This window comes from Ammospiza caudacuta, chromosome 21 (assembly GCF_027887145.1).
Source record: "Ammospiza caudacuta isolate bAmmCau1 chromosome 21, bAmmCau1.pri, whole genome shotgun sequence".
Taxonomy (NCBI): Eukaryota; Metazoa; Chordata; class Aves; order Passeriformes; family Passerellidae; genus Ammospiza; species Ammospiza caudacuta.
In genome coordinates this window covers 1,297,501-1,325,270 of record NC_080613.1, presented here as the reverse complement: position 1 = coordinate 1,325,270, position 27,770 = coordinate 1,297,501, and the positions used below count along the sequence as shown (strand labels likewise).

The 27,770-nt window shown below is 42.9% G+C and overlaps 1 protein-coding gene across 4 annotated transcripts in view; it reads right to left on the bottom strand.

Annotated features, from left to right (window-relative positions):
- DENND1A (DENN domain containing 1A) overlaps positions 1 to 27,770 on the bottom strand; it is a 145,886-nt gene that overhangs the window by 84,489 nt on the left and 33,627 nt on the right. For all 4 annotated transcript variants that reach the window (XM_058818155.1, XM_058818153.1, XM_058818156.1 and 1 more), the window contains exons 4-5: positions 16,699 to 16,748; positions 13,751 to 13,870 (exon numbers count right to left, since the gene is read on the bottom strand). In XM_058818155.1, the coding sequence (XP_058674138.1) occupies positions 13,751 to 13,870; positions 16,699 to 16,748 (170 nt within the window). The remainder of the gene's footprint in view (positions 1 to 13,750; positions 13,871 to 16,698; positions 16,749 to 27,770) is intronic.

Sequence of the window (27,770 nt, the reverse complement as noted above, 5' to 3'; positions counted from 1 at the left end):
GGTATTTGAAGCAGAACTCATCCCTCCACAACACAGGGGCATCTGTGTGGCTCTTGCTCAAGAGAGGGGCAAGACAAACAAAGACAAACCCACCACAGAATTGTGCAAATTATGCAGACAATCTCACTTCAGTTGTCACCCCCCCTCTATTGTCACCACACAATTCAGGATCTCTCTTATCCCAAAATTTCTGGATACATTAGAAAACTGATTTATCCTGCCATCTTCAACACTCTTACTTCATCACTTAATCCGTGTGTTGACTACTCAAGAATAAACCAGTTCTGCTTTTATTAGACCCAAACTGAGACCAGTTAAAGTTGAAAAAAACCTAAAAAATCCCCCAAGAAATACAGTTATCTGAATTTGTTTCTAGATGTCTGCCAAAACGAAAGAGGAAAAAAATGTGGATTTTTTTTTTCTTAAAGAAAGCAAATCCTCAAGGCAGCCTTTAAACACCCCTCCAAAGAAACACAGGCAGAGTTTATAACCCAAAATATTCTGTACCTTAAGTAGCACAACTGGTAGCACTACTGAAGATTTATGGCTTATGACTTGCTCATATTTAATTTGTAACCAAACACTTCCCCTTCCTCTTAGCTCCCTCAGAAGTTTTGATGAACTCTTGTTTTCCCAGGTCAGAGGTTAAGCAAAGGAAGGGAAGCTCTGCAGTGAGATTGCCCAGAGCCAGCCTCTCCCTCCAGGGCTCCAGCCCCAGGGCAGCCCAGCCCCTGCAGGGCTGTGTCTGAGCACAGAAAACAAAAACAATCTGAATTTCAGCTCTTCCTTAGCTTTTGGCTTGCTCTTAGAAAGGTAAATGTGCAGTGAAGCCAACTTAAAAAAGGAGAGACTTTGCAGTGTTATTTGCAGCAGGCAACCAGAGAGGAGAATGCAATAGCAGGACACCAACCTGAGAGTGCAGAACTCACCAAACCCAAGTGCCAGGGAGCACTTCAGGCTTTGGGAGCCTTGGCAGCAAAACCTCTCCACGTTCCAGTGCAGCAGCAGCAAACCCTAGTGGCAAGGGGGGCCTTTTCAAATGATTTATGAAGATTTGCCAATTACCATAGCAACTGTTTATACAAGTAATGTTTAACACTGCCAGCTCCAGCACTGCCTTTACTGGTGTGCTGACACCAACACTCGTGGAAGGGCACCTGTGGCACCTTTGGTGTCCCCTGGAGCTGTGAAGCCCCACCTTGGTTCCCACCCCTGGAGCACAGAGCGGCTCCTGGGCCGTGCAGAGCTGAGCTGCACTCAGGCACAACTCCTGTCTGAAATCAGTGGGACTCAGAAACCAGCCTGACATCCACACATGTCTGCAGCATCTCCTCCTAGACTGAGTTGCAAGCACACATAACTTTTACTCCTTCCATTCACACAGATCAGAAGTGGAATTTTTAACACGTATTTATTTATAACACATACTATATATATTTTGATAACAGCATAACCAACTGCCATCTCCCTTGCAAAACAGAACAGTCATTTCCATTTTGCAGATGGGCACACTTCTCTGTGGTGACAGGCTTACAAAATCTGTCTGTATTAGCCAGGATTGGTTTCATGGAGTTCCCAAATCTTGACCTTTTTGCTCAGCACAATAATCTACAGTGACCTACAAATACAATCCTGACGCCAGTTATTACATGAACTATAGACACATCATCACCAACTTCACTGACAAAAGTGTAAGGACAAGGAAATTCAGGCCAAATGCATCTTCTGCCAGCACTACTCCTGCATGTGCCACTAAAACACCCAGCGCCTCACTCATGGACTCTGAAGAACAGATAATAACAAACAATAACTCCCTGCCTGGTGCCCAGGTCCTTGGCTGTGGCAGTGATGTCAGCCTGGAGCCCAGCAGGGTGACACTCTGCAGCAGCAGTGACCTGTGTCCCATGGGCAGCTGCTCCTCCCCCTGTCCCCTCCACACCATCACTGCAACCAACAGCAAAACTCCAGCACACCTAGGACAGAGCTGAAAATCCCAAGGAAATTCAGCAGATTGAAAAAGAGATGGAATTATTATTATTATTATTATTATTATTATTATTATTATTATTACTATTACTATGCCATTTTTCATTTCACTGTATGAACCCAGTGAAAGCTCCTGGTGAAGCAGGACACATTTTCTGACTCGCAGTGCCTGTCAATTCCTGCAGGACAAACGACAGGGCCTCAGCAGGAGCTCAGAAGGATCTCTGTGGATAATCCCAACACTGTGTTTGAAAAAATGCAAGGATGGAAAACATATCAAAAGTTACTCCAGTCTCCTGGTGACTTGTTATCTTAGGACTTCTTGTATTTAAAGATAAAACTCTGCAATTTAAACTTAAATCCAGTATTGCTTCTTTCCATCCTCCTGTACCTGGCAGCTAATGATTCTCCCCCAGCCAGCATTATTCCTAATCATGGAATCACATTCTATTTTAGGTTAGTAATGGTTCTAATGATGAACTAAGTTATATCTGCCAAGCCACAATGCTCTTCAGGGCTTCTATGCAAACATGATTTTAAATAGCAAAACCACACAATCCAAACACCTTTTCCTTCCCTTCATTAAAAGTATTAATTTCCCTTTTTAATTATTTCTAAATTTCACCTTAATTTTTTACAGTTAAGATGAAGTAAAATGACATTAAACTACAGATTTTTAAAAGTAATCCCATTTCTCTGCTCAGGAGAGGGATGACTCTCCACATGCTATTATTTTCCTTGCAGGAATACACTATTAAATTCTTTTTCCCACCTTATTTTCCTTCCGTCACCCAGTGTTTGCAGCATCTTTACAAAACGCATTTGAAAGAACCAAGGCATCTCCAGGCTCATTTGGGAATTTCATAAGCTAAATTCTCAGTTCAGGGAAATTCTCAGGTTTTCCCTGCACCTCATGGGCCCCAGTGCCTCGTTATTCTGTGCTCTAGACTCGGTCTATTGACACCTTCTCACACTCAGGAGCTCGAGCACAGACACCCCAAATCTCCATAGCAACCCCTGTGCATGTGGATGAATTACCTTCCCTTCCAGGAGCGGCCAACAGCCTCCTTTGAACATCAGCTTTTCATTGATTTGTTTATTTGTTTGTTCAGGTTTCCTGCCCCACTGTGAGTGCCCCTGCCAGTGCACAAAGCCAGCTGCACCCCTGCCTCTCCTTGTCTTTTCTTCCTGCATTTCTCCCAATTTTGTAACAAACTTCCCTTGATTATTACCCATGAATGATCATCCCATGATTCAGTTCAAAGTTATGCAGCTCAAGCATGACTCATGTACATATTTTAGAAGTACTAAACCCCACAAAACTGGATCTCATCTTACGGAGCATCTCAAGAAATAACTGCCAACAGCAAGTGCTTACTTTGCTTAGTTTAAGACCAACACAGACCCTTCAAGCATGTTTGAGAGCAAAGGACTGAAGGAGTGACAGGAATAAAGGTACATAAGAGAAACATTTGTTTGCATTTACAGCACACCCTGACAATTATGTCTGTATGCTTTCTTTAAACCCAAGGGCAAAGGGTATCCCAGAAAGCCCACTGGGTGAGAAGATGGGCATGCTGAAGGGCTTGGCACTTCATAGTGAGATATATGAAATGCAACAAGACATCCTTGGAGTACAAAAACAACAGTTATGTTCCCTTCAACACCAACAGGAACACACTGACCAATGGCTCTACTCAGCCAGGGTAAAATGCTCTAAATAACAAATATGGAGAGGGTAAAGAACAGCCTTAAACTGAGAAAAATTACAGATTATACTGCCTCTAAATTATCTGGACTTTAAAAAATTGGTTATGAAGGAGTTAGAGCAGTTTAGTACACGAAGCTTGATTTTAAAAAGCAGGATGCACTAGACAGCATGAGAGCCTCAAGATCCCCACCAAAGTGACAATACAGAGAGAGGATTCCAAAGGCTTAGCTTGTCAAGGAATCTCTCTCCTCAAACCACGTTTAAAAGCATACATGAAAGTGCTGGAAGAAAGAATTCTAGATGTGGCAGACAATCAGAGATCCCACTAGGTTTGAGACATCTGGCATCAGTTGAAATCCATCACATTTCATTTGGGGATCAAAGCCTGCTGTTAAGTCTATCACAGGTTGAAATAGTAGATCCTGAACAGCCTTTTCATCCCAATGCAAATTAACCCTTTTTCCTTGACCAGAGAAACAGCTCCTTTTCATTACTGACTCCAATCATATGTGCTTGTCAAGCTATGCCCTCTAGTACTAAGTTTCAGCTGAAATTTCAGTAGCATTATGAACTTTTTATTATAAATCAAAAGTGCTCCCTCCCAGTCACCAAGCCCTGTGCTCTGGCACGTGCTGCAGCGAGCTCCAAAGCCACTCTGGGACAGAGCTGGTGGCACCATCTGTAATGCAGATCAGTTCCTGAAGGGAAGAAAAATGTTGCACATAGGTAACACCTTACAAAGTAAGGGCCTTGTTACCCTGGTAAAACCATGGCTCAGGCCTGCTACGTTGGCTAGGTAGAAGAGGGCTATGGGAAAGTGACTCAGCTGAATTAGAGGCAGATAAGTTCTGTACCCATTACGTGTTCATATCGTGGTGTTTGGTTGAATTATGTTTGTTATGATTTAAAACTATGCAATTGATAAAAGCCTAGCTGCTTAAAAAGGCCTGGTTTTAGCAATAAAGCATCTCTTCCTTGCACCTGCCTGGGGACTCTGCATCACTTTGCCTCATCCAGAAGAATTTTACACACCTCTGTTCAAGAGCCCCACTGCACAGCAGCCAGCTGTGCTCGGCTGCTAAAGGGATTTGCCACATATTGAACAGCCAAAGCTGAGCATCAGGTGTGTACCTGTGATACCTGTGTGTGAGTTCTGAGACACAACAGTGAATCCTTGCACTGTGGCAAATCAGTACAGAGGACATTGGGGTAGCAATGAGGGTGTTTCAGTAACAGAGCAGAAATCAATTACATGCACCTCTCTTCTGCATTCCCCAAACCACTCCTGTTCCCTCCTGGCAAGAAACAAAGTTAAGTGAAGCAAGAGGTTTTACAGTTCCCTTCACAGTGAGGGAGCTTCATCACAGGGAAGAAATATTCACATACTCAGAGGGAGCACACACAGCTCCTAATAATAAGCAAAGTTGGTAGGAAGTCATAAAAGTTAAACCACAAGCAGAGCTGAAAGGGCCAAGTGAAAAATTCATGATTATGTCGGCGCTGTGGTACTTGCAACTGATAATTTGAGAATGCAAGGAACTGGGCTAGGCATGTAAAAATCACCTTACTTACAGCAAACAAGCACTTGCAGAGCAAGATGTCAATAGGAAGGCTACAAAGATCAAGTCTGAGTCTGATATTTGAGTGAAGGTTTTTATGACCACCCTGTACGATGGTTTAGGATTCACAGCAAACATTCAGATGTAAAAATAAACACATAAAATTATAGCACTTGATCTTCACCTGCAGAAATACCACTGATGAACCTATCCACAGAATCCCTGAAAATGTGTGACATTAATTAACAGAAAAGTCCTTCTGGCCCATTTCCTGGCCAGCAAGGCCAATTTTTATTTATGAGACTTCTTGTCTAACCATCAGCTTAAGCAAACGATTAAACCAGGAAACTGCCCACAATCATTTTTTCTGAATATTCAAACAATAATAAATTCTAAAACATACTGAGGAGTTAGTGCAGGTAATGCTCAGTGTGGAGGAAGATCTGTCCCTTATCAACCATGTTCATAAACAGCCAGGGTTACAAATGAGGGGTTTTATTTGGGCTCCCTGCACAGCCCAGGGAACTCTGCCTCTAGGAAGGCACACAGAGCCTCTCTCCCATGATTACAGTGCCTGGATCAGGGTTCCTGTTGAACAACAGGCACAAGTTACTCAAGCAGCTCCTCTCGGCAGTTCCACCTCTGGATCAGCCCCAGCGTCTCCAATTACCTCTGCATAACCCGAGGGCTCTGCCACAGCTCCAGTTTTGAAGGAGGAAGTTGCCATGTAATCTCTTTGGGAATGTTGTACACATCTATCAGCAGGGACAGGATGCTCCTGCTCCTGACAGATGCATTTGTAAGCCTTCAGACAGCAACCCAAAAGTGATCCATTTGTGGAAGAGAGAATCTATCCATCTTGTACTTTAACTACTTCCTCCCTGCTTTTTGATGCCAGGGAGGGGGTTTTCCCCAAGGTGATGCACTAATTCAGTTTGTATTAGCTCTGAGATGAAGTTTCCAAGCCAGTCAGCCAGAGTCAAAGGTAATAAAAAGTGACATGATTTAATTACTTCTGTTACAGTTGTTCAGCAACGAAAGAAGGTGTGACATGAAGGCCTAATTAATTAAGTAAAATTGGTTTCTGGTCAGAAGGCTAGACCAGTGAAGTAGCTGGACTGCATGAAGTACTATCAGCTTTATCCAATTCCACCAGTAGTGGTACATTACTAACACTTGACATTTTTGTTGTGATCCTTCTCATTGATATTTTACTGCTGCAGGTGGGAGCTCAGAACATCCCTGACAGTGCAAGGCCCCAAACCTGTTGCTGCATGTCCTGGAGCATTTCCATACTCAGTTCTTGCCCTGTCTGCCCCAGCCCTGCTCTAGGGTCCCTCTCTCCCCTGGCCCAGGGCCCCAGGGCAGGGTTTGGCCCTGGCAGTGTGTGCAGTGTGAGGAAGCTGAGGCTGTGGGAGCTGCACCCCCAGCTCAGGACCAACAGACAGCAAGGAGAGGCCAGAATGGAACACACTCCCAGTTTAACTGGAGTGCACATTTCTGTGGGACAGGGCTGGAACTAGAGAGCCCCAAGGCTTCTCCTCTGCAGCAGCACTGTGGAAGGAGCCCCTGGCTGCAGCACCCATCGCTGCAGGTTCTAGAGTGAGACTTGGAAGCATTTGCACAATTACGCTGCTCATAATTCAAACTCTGTTTTGTGTCTGTCGTTATAGGTCATTGTTGGCCAGATGGAAAATATTAAGGAAAAAGCATTGCAACTAAATCAATGGGCTGCAGAGCGCTGCCAAAAGGCCCCGGGCTAACTACAAGCAGATTTGCAGGCAGGCTCTGCTCCGCACAAGGCGGGAGCTGGCACATCCTCTGCCCTGCCTAACAGCAGGAGGGCACGGGGCCAGCTGAGAGCAGCTACTGTGCCAAACAGACTGTGCAGGGCTTGCTGCTTGAATGCTTCCATAGAAAGGCAGAATCCATGGGCTCCTGTAAACAACTCCCTGCACTTCTGGCTGCTACCAACCCACAAGTGGGATAACTTCATCCCGCTACAACATTAATGCAATGCACAGCTCAGCCTCTACCAGAATCAACATGGAAAGAAATAAATGAGCACCGGTGGTAAAGGACAACTGCTCAACTTTCAACTAAGAATAATGATGTGGATATGCACATGCACAGTAAAACACAAAATCAGCATCTTAACTCCAATGCCAAGCACTGTAAGGGCATTCTTTGCAACCCTTTGACTACTGAAAACCTGTCTTTAATATTTATTTCCAATATCAATACTTCCCAGGTCATATAATGTTTTTTGTACAGCTTATGGCTGCTCCTACCAATGAGCAGTCTGGTTTGTCTTAGACGTTCAGTGGGAAAAAACATCTTCCTAATATCACCAAATAACCTCTTATAAACTCAGCATCTGAGTGCAGCCAGCCACGCCTGCAGATAAAACTTCAAACTTGCGAGGTGGACATAAATAATTTCTGTTTCTAGTGGACAGTAAGAGAAAAAAATTATAGAAACAGAAGGGAGCTTCTGGTTCAAACATCATGACCAGCTGATCACACAGAGCAAAGCTTCTTCAGCAAAGACTTCAAATACCCTACTCCAGCCATAAGGCATTATTAGCTTATTTAAATTACCATTATCTTATTTAAAGATACTTGAGCAAGAGAAGATACTAGGCCTTACAGGCTTTCTGGAAGAAGTCTTTTCAAAATGGTTAATGGCAGAGATGAAAATGGAGGACAACAAAAGTGCAGATGTAATACAAAATTCTATTCTTCTTTTCCTGGAACAGCAGTTTCAAACAACTCATCTCTATCTTGTAAAACTTGTAAGGACAATAATGGAAAACCACAGGAAGTTTGGAAAAGCTATACTGGAGACTGTATCAGGAAGAAGAAACACAAAGCAGATAGCTAAATTTAATTGATGTCAAGCTCCCTCTTCACTAGGTTCATCACTTCTCCATATATATTCTGACAAGCAACTGAAAATAAGAGCCAGTGTCTGTTTAAGCGAATCAACAGGGGTAAAAACCTAAACTTTTGAGATGTAAACTGTTTTATAAACATGTCAAGTTAAGGCAGAATGCCTGCAGCACCCGGAGCCCCTCTGGCCCTGCACACGCCCTCAGGGCGTTCGCACATTTTCTGAGCCACTTCAGCTCAATTTCCTGTCACCCAGCACTGAAAGTTGCCCTGCTTTGCTGCAGTTCCAGCTTGTAAGAAACTCCAGTTTCTGTGAAAGAAGGTCAGGCTGCAGCTCCGAGTCGTGCCTGCCCTCTCCTCTGCTCTCTGAAAGGCCCGTGCAAAGGAACTGAGCAATCTCTGCTCTCCAGCTCTCACTGGCAGAATGCAAGTGCTGAAGCCACTGATAAAAAAATAATAATGAAAAAAAAATCTATGAAGGCATCAGAGACTCAACAGCAACATTTTCATTAGGTACAATTCTGTTGCAGTTTTGAATCAGAGATCCAATTGCCCATGATTTATACATGTATTTTGTGGCCTTTGCCATGTCTAACAGAAGCAGTTTGCCATTTGCTTTCATCTCCCAAGCATTTTAAGTAGAACAGGGATTCCAGGGTCGATACCCCTCAAGGACCAAACAGGCAGTCCAAAAAAGTGTTCCAAGCATTTCCAGCCATTACCAAACATCTTCTGCCAGGCTTCAAAGAATCATACAGATACGGAAGTAAAACATTGATTTTGGCTAAATCAATGAAAAGGGAAAATTCTAGAAAACAACAGGACAATTACTACAAAACAAGCCCCATCACAAACACTCCATCTCCTCCCCCGGAGTAGGCACTGGCAGAGCTGTGGGGGCTGGGTTTCATCCCTCCCCAGCAGGGCTGTGGGCTGAGCCCTGTCCCCCAGCAGGGCTGCTAGGGCTGTGGGGCTGCAGGGCTGGACTCTCCCAGCAGGTCCCTGGGGCTGCACTGTCCCCAGCAGGTCCCTGGGGCTGCAGGGTTGGGCTGTCCCCAGCAGGTCCCTGGAGCTGCAGGGCTGCACTGTCCCCAGCAGGTCCCTGGGGCTGCACTGTCCCCAGCAGGTCCCTGGAGCTGCAGGGTTGGGCTGTCCCCAGCAGGTCCCTGGAGCTGCAGGGCTGCACTGTCCCCAGCAGGTCCCTGGGGCTGCAGGGCTGCACTGTCCCCAGCAGGTCCCTGGGGCTGCAGGGCTGCACTGTCCCCAGCAGGTCCCTGGGGCTGCAGGGCTGCACTGTCCCCAGCAGGTCCCTGGGGCTGTGGCGCTGCCCGGGGCTCTGGGCAGGGCAGGGCAGTGCAGCCCCCGGCGCTGTCTGTCTGTCTGTCTGTCTGTCCCATGGCTCAGGGCCCTGCCAGTTGGCACGCCCGGGCCAGGAAGCTGTCAGTTCCAATCAGGGCCCAGCCCTGCAGCCCTATTAAAGAAGTCTTGCTGGTTAAGGGGCGGCCACTGTTTCCAAAGCATGGGAAGACAAAAAAAAAAAAAAGAAAGACAGAAAGAAAGAAAGAAAGAAAAAAAAAAAAAAAAAAAAAAAGGGCTCTGCTTTCCTTAGATTCGAGCTGGCAACTTTCACTGACTGGAGTTTTCAAGGAGCTATGAATGAGCCTAACAAAGGAGTTCTGTGGCCAGTTTCTGGCTGAAATCCATGTCAACAGTTTTTAAGGTCACAGGTCACACTAACTAACATTTATTCCCAGCAGACCCTGCTCTAAACACAAGCTGTAAGTAGTACAAATTTGGAATTTTTCTGTAATCCCTTGAGATATTCCTGATCCTTCCACATGTTTCTGCTCAATTAAAAACAATTCTCACTTTGCACCACAAGAGAGGCCCCTGCTCAGAAATCTTATTCTGTCCTAAGAATAAATGGACAAAGACTGCAATCAAAGGGAAGGAAAGGGGGGAGGAGAGGAACTCACAACAAATCACACCAAAAACCTCAAATAACTCCATACAGAATCACATTCAGTTAGTTACATTTTCTGCCATCTGTCACAAACTATTATGGATTCATTTCTTTTTATCTTAGAAAAAGAGTGGTGCAGAGCTCAGCTATTTTGGCCGAGAGGGATTTCCACACAAATGTTTCTGCATTTCACTTCAAAAGAATGATTTCAGTTTGTGTACAAAACCTGAATAACCTCAAATTCAGTAAAACTGAAATCACATTGCAAACATGGGACCTCTGCAAACCAGTAACTTTGCCGAGAAAGTTTGTGAACCAAAGCAAAATTACACAAACTTGGGTTTTCTTTTGTTTTCTTTTTAAATAAAAGACCAGAGCTCTTCACTTAATCCAGAACCATCTATACCATTCTCCCTCAAAAGGCCATGTGAAATCTGACGTGAAATTAGAGAGAAACAATAAAAATTCAGCCTCTTAATGTATAGCTATTAGGATTTATCCCATTGCAGCCAAAATCCTGAAATCCTTAAATAAAGTCTTAGTAAGAAAAAACATTTGGGTGTGAAATTCCCAAATTAGAACACAGAATTTGATGACTGGACATCAGCTCTTACTCGACTGTAAAGAAAATCATTCAAAAACACATTCTAAGTTTTGTACCATATTTCATTGAAAACAGTAGTCTGGAATTCCAGTTTTCCTGGGAGACGTGGGTGTGTGCCATGAGAACTCACCTGAGCTCAGACCCCAAACCCTCTGGGGTCTACGATTCACCTGGGCTCACCCCAAACCCTCCGCTCCGTTCCTCACCTGGAATCACCCCAAACCCTCGGGGTCCGTTCCTCACCCCAAACCCTCCGCTCCGTTCCTCACCCCAAACCCTCGGGGTCCGTTCCTCACCCCAAACCCTCCGCTCCGTTCCTCACCCCAAACCCTCGGGGTCCGTTCCTCACCCCAAACCCTCGGGCTCCGTTCCTCACCCCAAACCCTCCGCTCCGTTCCTCACCCCAAACCCTCCGCTCCGTTCCTCACCCCAAACCCTCGGGGTCCGTTCCTCACCCCAAACCCTCCGCTCCGTTCCTCACCCCAAACCCTCCGCTCCGTTCCTCACCTGGCCGTACCTGCGCCCCCGCGCGCCCTCTGCTGGCGCCGCCGCCGCAGCGCAGCCGCTCAGGGTCACCCGAGCCGGGCCAGGGAGCGACAGAACCGGGCCAGGGAAGGGGAACCCCGAGAAGAGAGGCAGGTTCCACACTGAATACAGTGGCTCTACATTGAAAACACCACAGAGCACCCGGAAAAGCAGGTTTCAAAGTTATCAGAGAGTTCAATCTGTGTGAGCCACTACAGCAGGAAAAGCGCTGTGGTAACTACCTCAAAAGCAGGTTTCCAAGCAGGATTTGTTAAACCAGTGCAAGCAGTTCCCTGCCAAATGGAATTGCCTCTCTGCTGGCCACAGGATAACCCTGCTGCTACTGAACTCCAAGAGGCGCCTTGCTGGGCTCTGCATCCACGGGAAAAGCCTCTGGGTCACTTCAATGCTCAAATCCAGACCCTGACTTCTGGCCCCAGAGTACTTTGCTTCCAGGACATTGCAGAAATTTTTTCAAGCACTGAGTGAAAAGAATTTCTTTTTTCTGCTGTTTCTCTTCAATAACTAATCTAAACATGTGATGTTTTTCCACCTCCAAACCATTTTACCATGGCCAGACCCATAAAATCCCTGCTAACCCTGTGAATATCATCTCTAGTAATAAACACCATCACTTAGTTCTTATACTGTTGCTGAGCATAGCAAGGAATACTTGAAGCTCGCTGCCATCCAATCTGTAATTTAAAAACAATTAAACAAACGTTCTTTTCATCCCCATTTGCTTTTACTTATTGTTCTCACATTTCCCAGCATGTTTCCCCACCCCCCCCATTTACCATGCACCATCCTTTAGTACATAAAGGACACTGAGAAGATTCACATCAATAATGGGAGCTGCAGTCCTGGGAATAGAGGAAGTGATTTCATGTATTGCTGATTTACACTCTTTATTATCCTCTAAAACTTGCATGAACTTGCATTAATGATGAGCTTTCTTTTTCTCATCAGTGCACAGAAGAAGCAACAGGAAGGAAGTGAAGAGTCCCAATTCTTCCACTGGGGTTGGGTTTTTTTGGTTCTGAGTTGAAGCAGAAGGCATTTAACTACAACAGAACTCCTCCATGTCTTCTTGGCACTCACTCAACATAAGGGAGCTGACAGCAAAGAACTCTTACCCAGGAGGGATCAAGAAGGGACCCAGACTATTCCTCATTCTGATTTTCTTTTTAAAACCGTGTTTCTCCTTTAATTTGCCATTGGTCAGGCAAAGTTACCCTCTGTAAGCAGTCGCTGCCCACATAAGACTGAGGGAAGCAGCACCCAACTGCACAGGGGAGCAGCTCTGTGGGAAGAGCTGGGAAACATCTTCCTGCCTGCAGGATCCAGTCCCTGCTGCTGGACTGCCAGAGCTAATAATAGCTGACATGTCTGCTACAGCACAGGCAGAATGGAAGAAGATACTGAGCAAACACCTGTCACTCTGCCTCCCACTCAATTAATTAGCAGTTTGGGTAGATCTCACAATTCTCCAAATGTTAAGCTCCTGTTCCATGGCATTGCTGTGTGCAGCTCCCTGCAAGGAGAGGTGTATTTTGCATTGTATTTTGCAATGGTCCCCTGGAATGCTCAGAGGGGCACATCCAGACACACCAAGGCTCCACTCTCAGGTGCCCCATATGGGACAAAGAGAATTTCCTGTGTTCCTCTGCCCTCACCCTGGTTGTGTCCTGTGCAAATCCAGCCAGGGATGGCCCTGCCAGATGTGTCCAGCTGCTCACAGAGCAGTGTCCTCATTTGGGAGGCTCCAGCCCCAGCTGTGCTGTCACCTCCCTGGCTGTCCTCAGTCACCTCTGTGCTGGCTTTACCTGGGCTGCTGTTCCTCAACTTCCAATTCCTCATGAACACACAAAAAGCAGAAAGTAGAAGGCAGGCAATTCTTAACTGTGTTTAAAACAAGACAGACCATTTGCCACATGAAAATCTTCAATCCATGGAAGTTCTTAATGGAACTAAAATATTGGCAGACATCAAAATTGATTTTACTGGCATCATTTTTGGACATGGCTTTGGGAGGTTATGAAAAACTGCTCTGATAGAGCCTCTTGGCCCATTTCACAAAACCCTCAACAGGACAGAGGAAGGCTCACACACACAAACTGTGGGGCTGCGGAGAGCATCAGTGACATCCTCTCAGTTACCAACAGATGTTTTGTTAATAAAACTTGCATGTACAAATGTCCACAAAATGTCTTAACAAGATCAGTTGTGACAGCTAAAGATAACAGCTGCCATCATGCTATGTCATATCAAATTACTGCAAAGAAACTTTTTTTCCACGTTGTTAACTCCAGAACGTTGACTACAAACAAACCCAGTTATCTGCAGAGGAACTCCAAGTGCAAGGGATTCTGCACCACTTGTGCAGCAGAACAGTGACTTTGAGGAGCAGATAGGGGAATAATTCTGACCAGCTGGAAGTGGTAATTGCAGTGTAACTGCAAAGCCACACACTGCTCCTGCAGCCAGGCAGAAGCCAAGGCACAGACCTACCTCAAGATACAGAAGCAGCTCTTGGCCCCCGAGGACAAGCGACAGAACCCAAACCTCTGCTTGCTGTCAATGTCTGTGAGCACAAAGGTGAAGTTCTGTCCAACTTGGTTAATGGCATGGCTGGAAACAGAGAGCAGGAGAGAAAAATTACTGCTGAGCTAACTCTGTGTCAAGTATCACATCCAAGTCATTGAACCTATAACATTTCCTCTTTCAGCAGAGCTTTTTTGAAAAATTAACTACAAAGTATGCACCCTCCAGAAGCTTAAATATGCTTGATGAGGGAGGAGTGGGGGGTCTGTGGTTTATTTTTCCCATTTTTTAAGTGTGGGAGGATACTAATAATGAGTTTATCTTTAAAAGAAAATGGTTCTGATTATCAACCAGCAACCAACCCCATGTTCTCTCATATAACCCAAATACTTCTAATTATAGGAAATTAAGACTTATTTCAGGTCATGTTCTAGGGTTTTTTTAGGTTTTCTGAGAACTGAGAAATCTGACTTGCACTGACATGTAGCTTTACAAGTCACTCCTACCAACTGCAACAAATACCCTGGTAAACTCAAAGCCATTTAAGTAACAGCCACAGGCCTTAAAATATTCTCTTCTATGATGCCACATGCAAAAAAGCAATTTTTGTGGGAGAGTACACACTCAGTGCCTAGAGGAAACAAAGGAAAAACAGAGTTGCAGAAATAAAAGCTGGATCCAAATGGGAAAGATGTCACTGTCCAGCTTAGAAAGAAGAATCCTTCAGTGGATTCCGAACAGGGAAGGGAAAACATGCTGTGATGAAGATGAACAAAAAGACAGATATTTAAAGCATTCCAACAGTCTGAGAATTAGCCAGTGTGAGTACTATCATCCTCCAGAAGTCTAAATGTCAGCCGAGCAACTACTTCCATAAACCACACTGAGCTGCTGGGGATACCCAAAAATCCCTCGCTGGTGGTGTGTTTTATCTGTAAAGCTTGGATGTAATGTTACTATGGTGATTTTAGTATGGTGTTTTAAAAGGGGATTATATGCTTAATTTTAACAAGGTTGAGAGCAGAGCGTGTGTGAGAAATAGCATCAGAACTGACAATTAAAATTATGGAACAGGGGGAAAAACCACGTTTCATTAGCAGCAGGGAGAAGCTTGTTTATTAAACAACTCAGACAAGCTGGTGAGTTCCTCCAGAGCAAACCCAGAGAGTCCTGCATTCATGTGACCTGGAGAAAGCAAACCTTGCTGGCAGGTCCTGCTCAAGTTCGGGGCCAGTTTTTCACAGGGAAGGATAAACTTCCCCACACAAAAAGTGTTCTTCCTAAGATTTTACTATCAACCCTTTGGATTCACAGCTCTGCTTTCAAATGGGCAGAAAGTCTATTTAGAGCCTCTCAGGAAGGAGGCAGCACAAACCTCCTCTCTAAGGGGGCAGACAGAAGTTAGGGCTGGAGGGAAGGGGAGAGGAATGATTTCCATAAATCCCCCCCAGCACCCCCACCTGCCCAACAGCACCCTGGCAGGGAGCAGGAGCAGGGAGCAGCTCTGCACTCCTGCAGCTGGAGCAGAGCCTCTGCCTCACTCCACACCACAACAGCAGCAAACTCTGGGCCCCTGCCTGAAGGAACGGCCAGCCAGCCCCTGGGGCTCTGAGCAGTGCCAAACTCAGGAACAGAATCAGGGCAAAAAGAATGGAGGGTCTGTGGAGTGTCTGTGCCTGAGAGCAGAACCTCCCGGGCCACCCCTGCCTCTTTCACACCCACAGGAGAAGGAGCACAAGCATCTCCTCCAGCTGCCACAGCCTTAGCCTGCGTGTGCTCTGCCTCCTGCAGGGTGCGAGTCCACTCTCCACCTGAAATTATTAGGTGTGTTCTGGGTGACAATGTCTCCTTTTCATTCCAACTGGCTGGCTGCAGTCTTTCAGTGACAGTCTGTGATATTCAGACAAACAAGTGGATCCAGAAATGGGAATCACTTTTCATTATGTTCTCATTTGCACCCCATATGGGTTTTCAGTGTTCTATCTTTCAAAATGTTATATTGCTGAGGAAAACCAAAAACAACAAAACAAACAAAACCCCTAGGTACAATAAATCTACATACAGAAAGCATAACTATTTGTAGTAGGAACTAGAAATGAGAAAAATATATGAGTATTTCCCTGCTTCCACCCCTTAGGAAATGAAAAGGATGAGCAGTAAAACAGGGATTCCAAATTCTAAAATGAGAAAAACACTTGCAGCAGTTTAATCACAGTAAAGGTCAATTCCCTCAACCCAAACCATTCTGTGTCTCAGCTGATGAAGACAAGTCATTCTGACCAATTAAGTGATGCTCAGAGATGAGATGAGCACTGGTGCAGTCTTTCAAAATTTCAAATGTTCTTTTCATGAAACCATCAAGAATAACTCACAGTAAATGCAAAACTAAAAACGTTTTACAGTTTCCTAAATTACAGGAAGTAAATATTCTCAGATCTTCTCACATTCACTTTACAATTTCTCCCCCAAAATCAGAAGCCACCTTAAGTAGCTGTCAAGTAAAGCAGCAGCATTCCAGCAACATCAAGAGGGCTTCAAATGTAAAGCATTTCATTGATTGTCCCACCCAAATTTTGGCAATTAAGAAATAAAATGCACAAGCAAACAAAGCTTTGATATTAATATGCATATTGGAGAATTCCTACCCAAGCATTTTCCATCCAAGCATTATGCAGAAGTGAAAAAAATGCCCTCAGAGTACTCCCACCAAACAACTCCAACTTTTAAAATTTCTTTTTGTTTCATGGTGCCCATAAAAACCCCAGGAAAAAGTGATTCTGAGACTATAATTTGCACTCAGGTGCTTTAAGTCCCAGTCACACAGACAGAACACTATGAATGGTATGGCTTTTATTTTCTACAGGGGTTTTATTGACAAGCTTATTTTCTTGTAAAGTTTGAAAAGCTAACAATACCTGTCCACATAGAAGGGGAAACAAAACTTGGTCAGAGTCTGTAGAACTTCCTGTAGAGAGAGAGAGAGAAAAAAAAGATAATTTATACATCTATGGGGACCAATAAATCTAATATTAACCACATCACACAATTTCACAAGTTTGCCCTGAAGAAATAAAAGACAGATGAAGAAATATGGGCTTTATCAATTACATGGAAGTAGTACCAGGCAGTCAATCATGTGAAATAATAAACATGATCAAACTTCATTAAAAATGAAAAATTAATCAAGATTCACACATGGGCAGGCAGCAGGAGCCATGCAGCAATTGTCCCAAGAGGAGGAGGAGGTTGGGTTGTTGAGTGTTAACACCTCTCTGGGGACAGCCCCTACCCTGGCCATATGGATCACAGTGAATAACACCAACCCACATGGGCCTGGCCTGGCAGGACCACTTCTGCTGGCACAGCTTGGACTGTTACCTAGGAACAGAGGGCTGGGGATTAGAGAATACTTCCTAACATCAGCAAGATAAATAACAAAAGATGAAGCCAATAGGTCTCATAGCAGGAATGTTTAATGTTGCCTACTGCTATTAGAAAGGAAATCTCAGAGTTAAAAGACTGATTAAAATAATGTGTATTAAAATTGATATGGATTGTTTAACCTACAAACCATTTTCTAGAAGTTGCAAAACAGCACCACAAACAGAAAAGCATTTAAGCATAAGAGCAAAGAAAAGGATGAACATGAAAAGTGAAAACATGATCAGCAGATAAATTAATCATTTTCAACTTTACAATACTAAACAAATACAGTCACTAAAGAGGCAAAACCAGAAATATGTTTGTCCCAAAACAGTTGTGTTCATAGACAAAAGCAAACCACTAGATATTCAAAATTTGAATTCTGTAACCCACAAGACACCATAAAGTTCTCTCAGTTTACAATCTTTCCTACAGCCAATTCATTGCTCGTTCTCCTTCACACTTCAATATTTCAGGTCCTGAAGTGTAAATTCCATTTCTTCTTTCAGAACCCTGAACAAACAACAAACCTTCTGATAAAATCAACACTTTTCTGACCAATAGCAATAAATTATCATCAATAACTAAATAGATGCTTCTTGCTTCATTTATTTCTAAGCCAAATGCCATCATTCCCAAATAAACTCCATCAATCTAATAACCTCTCCAGTGAAGCACAAAACATATTGACTCCCTTGCAGGAACATGCTCCTCCTGCATAATTCAAACCAGCACAGCCCATCCTGAGCCGTGGTTTCAGGCTCAACTGCTCACACTCTGCTTTGGAGGTTTCTTGACAACTAAAATGTGGCAAGTTCTGAGGATTTCAGGCAAAAACAGATATGGAAACTTTGACTTCTTGACAGTTTATTGATAGATTATTTAACAACCTCCTGTTTTTAAAGAACAAGAAAGGATCTATTGAAGAATGCCATGTAGAGCAAAGACGTCTCCTCCTTTGAATTGCAGCAGGAAACTTGGAAAGGAGCAATGCAGATTGCACAGTAAACTCTGCAGAAATCTCAATTTTGATACAAAATAATGCCTTGATAGTAAAGGTCTCATTAATACGATCGGGTTCCCGCTCGTGCAGAATCTCACTGACTTTCACAAGCTGAACAACTCCACTTGCTCAGGCACAAAAACTGCATATGGACAAATTCTATCACACAGTGGTCCTTTGCCACAATTGAATTCTTACAGTGCAAAATGCCAGCAAACAAACAAACAAACAAAACCTACAAAAGAATTCTGAAATTGTGAAATCATTATATCAGGAGAACAAAGTGCCTGTATCTTCATTTGCCTGATCAATACACGCTGATTTTCAGAAACAAAATCATATAGATGCATAACATTCTGAAATAAAATAGTGCAAGAAGACAAAGCCATCAGTCACCTCAAAATGGCACAATATATCCTCTCCATTATTTTGATGACTTGAATAATTCCTGTAACTGCAAGTGAAACCATTCACATAATAAAACATTCAGCATCTCATCAGCATTGTGTCACTGGAGAAGTGAATTACTCAGAACTTACTCTGCACTTATTCCTTGATATTTACAGCTTCCTAAACTCAGCAAAGGAAATGTTCACATAAACAGGCCATATATTGGCTCTGTACTGCTCTAAACTGCCTTCTTTTTTAAAGAAAGATTTTACAGTGGTACTATTCTCTGACTTCTGCAATGTCATTCAACATAATTTGCTATTCATTATACACCAATTCTTATCTGCCTCAATTCATAACCAAAAAGAGAGACTAGCACAGGTTAACTGCAGACTTATTTTTCAATGGTAACTAATAAAATAATATAAATACCATATGTAGATTTAGTTTTTAATTAGGAAAACTGCTGATATTTTGCATGTAAGAAAACAGTTACTGGAGAACTATCCCATTTTTGCTCAAGTTGCAAGCTCGTTACTCTAAATATAATGCTGGCTTTTTAAAATTCTTTAAATACTCCTCAGTTAGAAAGACAAACAATACCTACATCATTCATCTGCAACATTCTACCCAATCTCTATAGATTATTACTTATGACCTAGAAAATCCTTCATTTCTTTATGATTTCAGACAAAACAAAACCTACAATTGCTCCATGTCAACATCTTATATATTTTTTTTTTTTAACCCAACATGAAGCACAGAGGAAGTATCAATAGTCTGTTTTCTTGTTATATTCCCTTATGGCTATTTTTCTAAAGAAAACCCTGCATAAGTGCCTGTAAAGCAAGAGCCCCTAAAAAGAAGAGCAGAGCCCCCCAGCAATGCAGGCCAGGCAGCTGATCAACGCAAATTACCCGGGAGCTGCCGCCGGCGTCTCCAGGGGACCACGCGCCAGTTTTCTGGATCAATCCCCAAGTTTAGATTTTCAGAAATCTTTTTACATGCAGTTTGATTTTTAACATTTTAATGAGCAAAAAGTGCATCTCCAGCAGCCAGGCAGCAGAGCTAAAGTGCAGGGCATGAACCGTGTCCCGGGGGAGGCGGCGCAGCCGCGGCACCGGGGGCTGCAGCCCAGGCACCACCTGGCTCCCCGTCCCAAGGTTCCAACTCTTTTCATAATCAAAACACTGCTGACATTAGAAACCCCACATGGCTTTTCTAAAATCCTTCCCAATCAATAAAGGCAGTACATAACTTATCGGAGACAACACAGAGCTCATTGATTAAGTTTGGTTTCAGTAGCAAAGTTTTCAGAATAATTGAGGCAGGAACAGCGCGCTCAGCCCTTCTGTGGCACAGCCACCTCTGAAGGTGAGGCAGGCTCTGCCAGGCTTTCCTACACAGGCAGGACAGACTTGGAAAGCCAGGCTGGGAAATACACACAATACACACCGGGCTCGTGGCCCAAACCATCTCCCTGCTGCAACCAAACAGTAAAGAAAGCTCAACAATGCTGCAAAAATGTGCACATTCACTTGTGAATTTAATATGCAAGCTGAAGTCTCTTTTATTTTTAAACCCTTCACCGTATGCTCCCACTTCCAAATCAACAGAACAACTTCAGATTCTCTTAAATACAGTGGGTTGCTTCACTTCTGCTCAAATGAACATCACTAACAAATATCCCACGTGCAGCTGCAACTAAATAAAACTGCACTGATAAATGATGTGCAAATGCCTGGGCTAGAGAAGGGTCTGCTGCAAAGTATCTGTCCTAGAAAGATGCACGAGACACCAGAGATGCAAAGGAGAACAAGAAGTGTGGGGAGAAGTGGGACAGAAAAGAAATTAGAATACCAGGAGATCTGTGGAAAATGCTGAATGATTAAAGTATGATACCTCCATAGGAATGGGAGTCAGAGCAGGGAAACAACACAAACCAACAGGCTGGGAGCCTGGAATGGAAAACCTGAGGGAAATCCAGATGAAATTGGAAGGACCACCCAGAGCAGAGACTGGACCTTCAGCTGTGGATCCTGGAGGGAGTGGAAAGGAAGGAACCCAAACCCCCACAAGTATGTGTTACAAGAGAGCAGAGCATGGCCAGTGAGAGGAGTTCTCCATGGAGAAGAGATGACCCTGTGATGAACAGGGGACCTTGCTGTTTCATTTCCTTGCCCTTACACCTGAGGCAAAGTACAGCCGAGGCTGCTGCAAATGAAACACTACAGAGAGGGTGGAAACACTTCTCACCTTACCCAGCTTGAAAGGCCACCTGAACCCAGCAAAGCAGCACGAAACCCTCCCTCTGCATGGAGAGACACCAGGAGACTTCCAAGAACATCACCAGACTGAGGAGGGATGGAGGAACTGGAGAACAAGGAGGGCCCAGAGGAGAAATGCCCCCAGCCTGAGGGGCTCAGGGTGTGTGAGCACAGGGAGCAGCATCCCCACTTGGCCAGGGAGCAGCTATGGGGACTGCACTGCTCCTCACATGCAGCATCAAATCTGAACACTACAGAAATCTTAATATTGCATTAAAAAGTGCTAAGAGATTAACTGAAGCAAAATATTATCCACTTCAACTTGGGTTGTCCATTAATGTCTTCTATACCCACGGAATTAAACTGCTCTTATATTTAATTAATCTATTTGGATAATTTTAAGCTAACAATTAATTAAACGATCCACTGCTAGGGAATAATAGGCTTAAGAATTAAAAAAAGCAAACAATAACCTTAAACCCAAAATTTCTTTAAGTTCTAAAGGTTTTTCTAGTTTTGAGAAAACTGGTACAACACAGATTCTTTTTAAAAAATCATTGCTTGTTTAAAATATTTATGTCACATTTCATATTGCATTGATTTTGCAATAAAATCTTTTTATGCCTTATATCCTTCCTGAGCATTACTGAATTTTGTAATGTACTAAATATTTTAATAAATTATTTTCATCAGTTCTTTAAAAGAATATTCTATGCCCAAAAAAAATCTGGACATAATTTGCTTAAGAGAATGACTTTAAATTGCCTGAATTTAGTTTTATCTCTACTTTTCTAATTCTACTTGTATTCCAATACAACTTTATAGCACTAGATTATCCATTTGTTCGGTGTTTCAGAAATCCACCAGCTCTCTCTGAGCAATTCTAAAGCCTGAATTAGGGGAGGGTTTTTCTCCCAAAGACGCCTGTCCCTGTCTGAGGGTCAGCAGGGGAACAGGGCCAAACAAAATAACATCATTTCATTGAAGGTAACTGATTGTTCTCAGGAAAACGCTGTTTTAAACAAACAAACAAAAAAAAAAAAAAAAAACCCAACATGCATATCCACAATCCTGGAAACAGGAAGAGCAGGAGATAAATAACATTTCCTAAGCATATTGAGGCCTGCTAGCATTTAAATATTTTAAACGTACAAAATATGTGCACAGATGGGCAACTTTTCTCCTTGCATTACTAAAAACATATTTCAAGATAAAGCTCAAAATCCCTGAATTTTTTAAACCTAATTGTGACTCTGTTTCTTAGAATTCACACCCCAAGGCCAAAGCTTTCCTGCCACCAGTCCTTCAAATCTGATTTGGACATTACACGGGAGGAGGCTCCAAGCCTCCCTGAGGTCTCACTCCTTTTACAACACACGCAGAGGCAGCAGATAATGGGCCTGTGCTGAATTCCGGGCTCTGCTCAGCTCCTCCTGGGACACAGGCCTAGCAGATGTGATAAAAACTGTGGCAGAGAAGTAGCTCTAGTTTTTGCCTTAATGACAACTTCAACCTCTCAACTCATAGAACAAAAGAACAGGAACGACTATTACTTTTCTCCAGTAGAAAAAAAAAGCTGAAAGTAAAGCTGAACTAAATATTTAAGCAGTTTTTCAAAGAGATCTCCTCAACAAATGTCTTTAAAATCCCTTCAGTAAAAGCAGAGATTTAGTTTCATTCTGAGAGAAATAGATTTTAGCTAAAAAAAAAAAAAATCTACAGCTACTGTTGTACTGTTGAATAATTGTTCCAGTCTTAAATCACAAATAATTGAAAAATTATACTAACAGGCATTAAAAAAATCAGGTCCAATTATGTGCATAAACAGTGATCAATTGGTAAAGGTAAGAAGTGTCAATAGCAGAGAGCTGGAACACTGATTCAATTAAATGTATTTTAAACATTTAATTACTAAAACCGAAGAGTATTTTCCCTTGCAGATTTAGCAGAAACGAAGTGAGAACTATTAGCTGTGAAAAGATAATCACATCCTGCTCAGCCCATAAGTTGCACAGGTACACTGCACCAAAACCAAAGCTTTAAATCTACCCTTGGGTTAGCATTTGTTAAATATTATAATTCTGGCTTAAGATGAGTGGCCTTTTCAGCCCTCGTCTCCATCGGCCTATTCAGCTCCGAGCACATACCCACTTAATCAGCAATCATTGTTCTCTGAGGCAGGACTTTGTTGTCAAGACAAGCACTGAAACCTTTAAAAATATTTCAGAACTGGCATAAGAAAAAAGTGATCTTTGTCAAACAAGGACAAATTTATGCAAATCTTTTATAAACATTCACAAACATTTATTTAGCTTTTGAAATGTTGGCCTCATTTGAGAGCATGAAAATGAGGGGGAAGTAGGAAGATGCAAAGGACAGCTTAGAGGCTGGCACACTACATAAATATTCAGAAGGAAGATTATAGGATTCATGTTAGGCTGTCTTAGGTTTCTCCAAAGTCCACATAGAATACCAAAGAACAAAACTAACGAGAAGTAGAGCAGATGTTAGACAATGCAGCAGCCCTCTTTTCCACACTCACTTGGCTATACTTCGATGCTTTCATTTTTTCTTTCAATATGGTCAGGTCATTCAAGGATTCTCCTATAGACTCTGTATTGTGGCTACAGCGCTATAAGCTGGACCTCTGTCAGCTTTCCAAAAGTTCCTGATGAAAAGGCATTATGCAAATTGTACCTCTCTTACTCTCTTTTCAGGAAAAAAAGCCTCCAGTATGCAGTCATTGGAGTATTGGAAGTCCCAGCCTTCATTTCTGTATGGTTGTGTTTGCCTTAGGGCCATGCTGCTTGTTTTGACAGTGGATCCCCCCAGATAGTTGGGATTAGTCGAGCTTGTTTAGATAAACTTGAAATCAAGGCCTTCTCTAGGTAGACAGCTAGATGTAGCTACTGAGTTTCCAGCTGCCTTCTGCTTTCATCCCAAAACAACTGCAGATTCACAGCAGAGATCACAGCCACAGGCTATGTCACATACATAAGTACGAAATTAAAGGCTGCTAAAAGAAGCCTTTGTAAGTCTTAGTGCTAAAATAAGGAATCTGTACTGCATAGTTTAAACAAATTATTGAAGAAGCACCAATAAAGGTCTGCAGCAGAGAGTTAACAAGATGTGTGTGAAAGAAATGCTCTGTTTACATAACTGGGCAGGATCAGGCTTTGCTAATCACCACTGCCCCATCCACTGTGCAGCCTCCCCAGAATCCAGGCAAGGAAATACCTGGAAGCACTGTCTGCTGCAGCACCCAAAAAAGAGCTCTGTTCATCAAATATCAACTTTATCATCATAGGAGACTATTGTGGCAGCTTGGACTTTCAGTCATGTACACAACCAGATTTCATCTTTGCTACACTGAGATAGTGCAAGCCACAGGAGTTCATTCTCACAAATATAATATGTTACAAGAGAAGGGCCAGAGCTCCAAACTGAAATTAAAACCTAAAATCAAAACCTGCCCATGTAACTACATTACACCTTTATAAATCTGCACTGTAGTTCAGTCCCAACAGGAGATTCATTTTTCATAAAGTAGGAAAAAACCCACAAACAGTTTTGTCTTTTTAAAAGACTGCAATCTCTTCTAGCTGGGTGCAAATTTTCATATACACTTCTGCCACATCCAGGCACAACAGATGGGAAACTGAATGAAAGGAAAAATTAATCCCTAGGATGTTATCAACAAACAACCAGCCAAAAAAAAAAAAAAAAAAAAAAATTAATAATTTAGTTCAACAAATAGTAAATATCATTAAAAACCAACTCCCATCTCTTGCCCAAGAAAAAGAACGTACAGAAACTTGCAATGTTGGAACACTTTAGAGCCAAGAGCGGATTTTGTGTCTAAGAGGACAAGGTAAGGATTCACCAACCTCTGCCTCTGTGCACAGGAGCTCTCTGGTATCACATTTCTGCCATTTCCATATTAGAGAAATTCTACCATCTCTCACTGCAAAACCAAGTAATTTCACTGAAAAGGTCTTTCATAGAAACTCAAAGCATTAAAAACTGTGTGAGATGAACATTAGACTTCAATTTCTTCCTGCACTGGTTACCAAAGAGAATCCTGAGTTCCCTTTGTCATTTCCTACCATAATTCCCCATCAGCAACACCCTCAGCAGAAATAAGCTCTGCACTGGGAATCCCAACCAACAACTGAGCTCATTCCTGAGTCCTGAGGGAACCAGTCCCACCAGTGCCAGCAGACTTAGAGGAAAACAGAACAACACTTTGAGAGTTGTTACCTGAAAATGAAATCTGCCTGCTAAGGATGCGCTGTCCCAGCATTGTCAAGCAGCAGCAGCTGTACAACCCCTGGATTCACCCCCTCACAGGTGCCAAGTGCTGTGCCCAAGATGCTCCTCCCTGCTGAGGAACGGGTTGGAAGCTGCCCCTAACAAAGTGGTTACCACCTCCCTCACCCAGGTGGTATCTGCCTGCTGCAGAGAGGAAGTGTAACCAAACTGAGCAAGCATCCCAAAGGGGGCAACAGCTGCCCAACTTTGAAACTTCCCAAGGCCCTGTTTCTCAGGCTACTGTTCCCATCACACCGGTTTGAGAATTCCCTAAAGAACAAAGACTAAAATCATGAGTATGATGAGGACACTCTTGCCCATAGGCCAAAAAGAACTTCTCTAACATTTTGCAGAGATGAGATGGAGTCAGTGATCACTTCAGACAACTGAAGGTTATAAGAGGATAAAGCTTTTTAAATTGATCAGCATTTCTACAACTTTCATATTTTCAAATACGAGAATATGTTAGGGAGAATTGTGGTCAAAACCTGAGAGCTATAAAAACATTCTTTAGCCCTGGAAAGTGGTTTTTACTTCAAGAAAGGAGAGCTGATATGACCAAACAGAATCTGAAGTTTTCCAAGTGAAAGCAAAGAACTTCAGACTCCCCTGGTTTAACAAGGGTCATGCCCAGCTTGTCCCTGTGACATGCCACCAGTTCCATGCTGCTGTCCAGAGACAGGTGAAGGGTGGGGTGTGTGAATACCAATGAGTGTCACCTATCATCACCAACAAACCTCCTCTGCAAGGGACAGCACTTCTCACTTGCTGTCCATGCAAACACCACCAGCAGCCAGAGCAAGGAAGGGTTTCATGTGCAGAGATGAGCTGGCTGTACCTCAACCTGCTCAAACCCCCACTGGCAGGACCTTGACTGGTATTTCATACTCTTCTTAAACAAAACAAAGATGCTTTCTACATATCACAAGTCTCTAAAGAATAATTTTGAAATAGTTTATGAATCAATCAAGAGCACCAGTATAAACCTGAATGGTTCAGGACCTGGTACAAGACAACTTCCAAAACTCTTTTGCTACTGACTACCTCACCAAACCCAAGTAGAATAATACTGCTGAAGCATCTCTCATTTTAAAGAAACCCAGCTTTACCTGCAGTGAATATTTTATACCTTTATCAATAAATTTAAACCAAAGTGATAATGATTACTCACTCTAGGCCTGATCCCACAACCTTTACTCACACAAGCAGTCCCACAGGATTTTAATATCACCACCTCAACGAATAAGGGTTTGCAGGACAGGCTTTAAATTATTCATATATTCACAGGTTTTTAAGACCAGAAGGGACCATTATGATCATCTAGTCTGACCTCTTGTATAACAAAGGCCATACGACTGTAGCCAGTAATATTTGCACTCGCTGAATCATCTGTAGTAAAATCAAATTGTGTTTAGCAAACTTCCAATATCTATTCAAATTTTTCATTAAAGAGAACTGAGATGGTTTAGAAAGTGGCTTGGCCATACTTCCTCACAGTTGAACACAATTATTCCTCTATTTCTATTCAGAATTCTTCTGACTTCTGGACACTGGCTTTTGGTGTGGTTTTCACAGACAGACTCCAGAGTCCAACACTACCTCAGGTAATGTCAGGCCAAAATCAAGGAACCTCCTGTGCTCCTTCCAAACATTAATTGCCAGTTAATTACTATTTGCTTTCTGCACTTTTACCACTTCTGCCCTGCACCATGACTTCTGAGATATCATAAGTGAAAAGACATTCAATTAATGCTATCAATGATGCACAAACAGGAAACCAAACATTTCCACCTCAGCTCTTTCCCAGATAGGATCATGTGCAGCAGCTACTTCAACCACAGGCTTAAAAACAAAAAACACCAGAACCACTTTCCTACATTTTCTCAATTACTAACAGCTCAGCCTTTCCCACCCTTCATCTGCTCCCAAAAGGACAGCTCTTTTTTTTTTTTTTTTAAGACAGGTTTTATCATACTGTGTATGCAACCTGTAAGGTAAAAAGTTTATCCTCAGACGATGTGCAATTCAGAAATATCCAAGTGGATTATAATCACCCCTGTACAAGCAGCTTGGGCCCTCAGTGCACACAGACTTTCTAGGACAGGGGGTTTATGCTCCATTAGTGGCCAGCACTGTGTAAAGGCTCTCCAATCACACAACTCTCAATGACACAAAGAAAGTGCTTTTTATTTTTCCCCGTGTGCAATGTTTGCACAATGCTCATAGACCCTGTACAAGAAAGACCATTAGTTTCTAAATAAAGACTGCTCTAAAGTTTTATGGTTTATCTATAAGTGTATAAAGATTGCTGGTTTCGTTATAAACTCTGTTTCGATGTCAGTGGAAAGAAAAATTACCAGCAGAATAGAAGTAGCAATCTGCATAAGTACCAGCTTGCAAGCACGCATACCTCAGTCATTCCTGGAGTAATTAACTGAACATACAATAGTTCATCAAATTACAGACAAGCCATCATACCACTGAGAGCAGCTCACAAACTGCAACCATCACAACAGCATTTCTCCTTTCCTTTTCAGATGAGCTATAGAGATTAAAACAGTCAGCAACCAAATGATGCACTACTCGAAATAAA